The sequence below is a fragment of the Eurypyga helias genome, unplaced genomic scaffold (genome assembly GCF_000690775.1).
Source record: "Eurypyga helias isolate BGI_N326 unplaced genomic scaffold, ASM69077v1 scaffold4565, whole genome shotgun sequence".
NCBI classification, from domain to species: Eukaryota; Metazoa; Chordata; class Aves; order Eurypygiformes; family Eurypygidae; genus Eurypyga; species Eurypyga helias.
In genome coordinates, this window is record NW_010249403.1 from 65,514 (window position 1) to 67,580 (window position 2,067).

The 2,067-nt window shown below is 55.7% G+C and overlaps 1 protein-coding gene across 1 annotated transcript in view; it reads left to right on the top strand.

Moving 5' to 3' along the window:
- The window catches only part of RNF216 (ring finger protein 216), a gene marked incomplete at its 5' end in the record, with an annotated part of 61,426 nt that extends 59,933 nt beyond the window's left edge, over window positions 1–1,493 (top strand). The window contains 2 exon segments of the mRNA XM_010151333.1: window positions 521–586; window positions 1,174–1,493. Coding sequence (XP_010149635.1) covers window positions 521–586; window positions 1,174–1,493 — 386 coding nt within the window.
- Between the last annotated feature and the right edge of the window lie 574 nt (window positions 1,494–2,067).

Here is a 2,067-nt window from a genome sequence, read left to right on the forward strand (position 1 = left end):
ATATTCTGAGATTTATGCCCTCGCAGAGTTACAGATTAGATCTAAATGGCCTCGTCGCAGCGCCGTTTAGCTACTGCAGCCACGATTTGAGTTGTGTTAATTCCAGCTGTTGGGTCAAAAAACTCTAGAAGTGCTAACATAATGTAAATATTTAATAGACTATTGCCATTTAAAAGATTAACAGCTCTCCAGCAGCTCTTGGGATGGGCGGAGCTGGGTTGCCGTTCCCTGGTTTCCATCAAGTCAATGAATTTTAGCACTGATCTCCCTGGAAAGCTGATCTAAGCCTCTTAGTCCTACTCCGTAGAGTAAGCTTGGCTCCGTGCAGGTTACTTGTCCCGCAGTCCCCAGCGCAGCCTTGCTTTTACCTAAATGTAGGTCAGCCCCAGATGAGGACAACCGAGCCGAATTTACCTTTCTACTGCCATGCAAACGTGTGCTGGAAAGAAAAGCAGCGTGGAGAGAATAGAAGGGTGCTGCAGAAGGAATTAGCTCACTGACTCTCTGCTTCCCCGTGAAGATGACGAGAAGATAATCCAGGAGATTCAGAAGGAAGCCGAAGAGGAACAAAGGAAGAAGAATGGAGGTAAGTCACAGTCTTCCTCTGTGCTTTGAGATCAGACTGAGGACGACAGGAGACCGAAGGGTTCCCAGCTCCCGGCAAGTCTCTGGATCTTCGTCGGCTTCTTCCCACGGCCTGGCTGCGTGCAGGCTTCTTCGTGCATCACCCAAATCTTGCTCCAGAGAGGGTTTGCAGACCATCACCCTGCTCCTACTGGCAACTCTTGTAGCTTTAGAGTGGTGTTGCTTGCAGGCTGTAGCTAGGACCGTGGGGAGATGTGTTCAGCGCTCACGTGGTGCCGTGGGTGCACAGGCCTGTCTCCTCTCCCCTTGGCAGAGTAGCTGAAGGGCAGCATAACCCCTGTGGGGGGGGGCACAGGGGCATGCGAGGGGCTGTCTGACATCCCTGCAGAAGGAGGTGTTGCCCCTTCGTGAGAGGGAGCCAAGCTGGAAAGCCGGGGCTGTGCTCCGTGGTTCCTGGAGCACGGAAGGGGCAAGCAGCGGTGCTGTGGAGCCTAAGGAACACGCTGGGGATGGAGAGTGCGCATGGACTGCTCTTGGTGAGTTGTTCCTTTGTGGGATGACTGGTTCCTTTCTCTCCTCCCTCCGCAGAAAACAGCTTCAAGCGGATCGGCCCTCCCGCAGAAAAACCCGCCGAGAAAATCCAGAGGATTGAAGTCATCCCCAGACCTGTTCCTCAGAATCTCCATCAACCCCGGATGCCCCCTTACCCCTTTGTGCACCCTCCCTTCCCGCTCCCTCCTGTCCGTCCCATGTACAACAACATCCCCCTCAACATCGGCCCCATCCCTGCCCCCTACGTCCCCCCGTTACCGAACATGAGGGTGAATTACGATTTTCCCCAGATCAACGTGCAGCTGGAGCGCAACTTACCTATGCACTTTGGTCCTCAGCCTCGCCACCGGTTCTGACCCGCTCCCGACGGCGCTGGGCACGGAGTCACTGCAGGGCAGAGCCACCCCGGTAACGTCACCCTCCCCGTCCCTCTCTGACTCGGGGACCCTCTCTGACTCGGGGACCCACGCTGCACCCCTCTCCTGAGCGTCGCTGAACCGAGTCAATCTAGTGTTTTTAGCATTTCTCACTCTGCAAGTGGAGTGAGGGGGTGCAGCACCCGTCTCGTGGCCAAGATCCCGGTGGGAAGCCCAGAGCCGTGTTCTCTCAGGACTTTCATAAGTAGCAGAAGACCCGGGCACCCTAATCTCCGGCTGAACTGAATTTGCAGCCTTTGAAGGGCCCAGGTTTTTGGTTTTTTTCTCCCAGAGCTGGGTGCCTCTCAGCTTCCAAAACGTGGCCTTTGCTTTGCCCTTCTCATCTGCCATCCCAAATCCCCCCCTGCTTCTGGCAGCAGTCCTCAGAGAGCTGGTAGAAGCACCCGGAGCCCAGGCTGCGCCCCCCACTCCAAATTTGCTCGGGCAAACACCCGGTGAGACGTGGAGGCAGCGGGGCGTGATGTGGGTGCCGTGGCAGAAAAATTAGGAACTA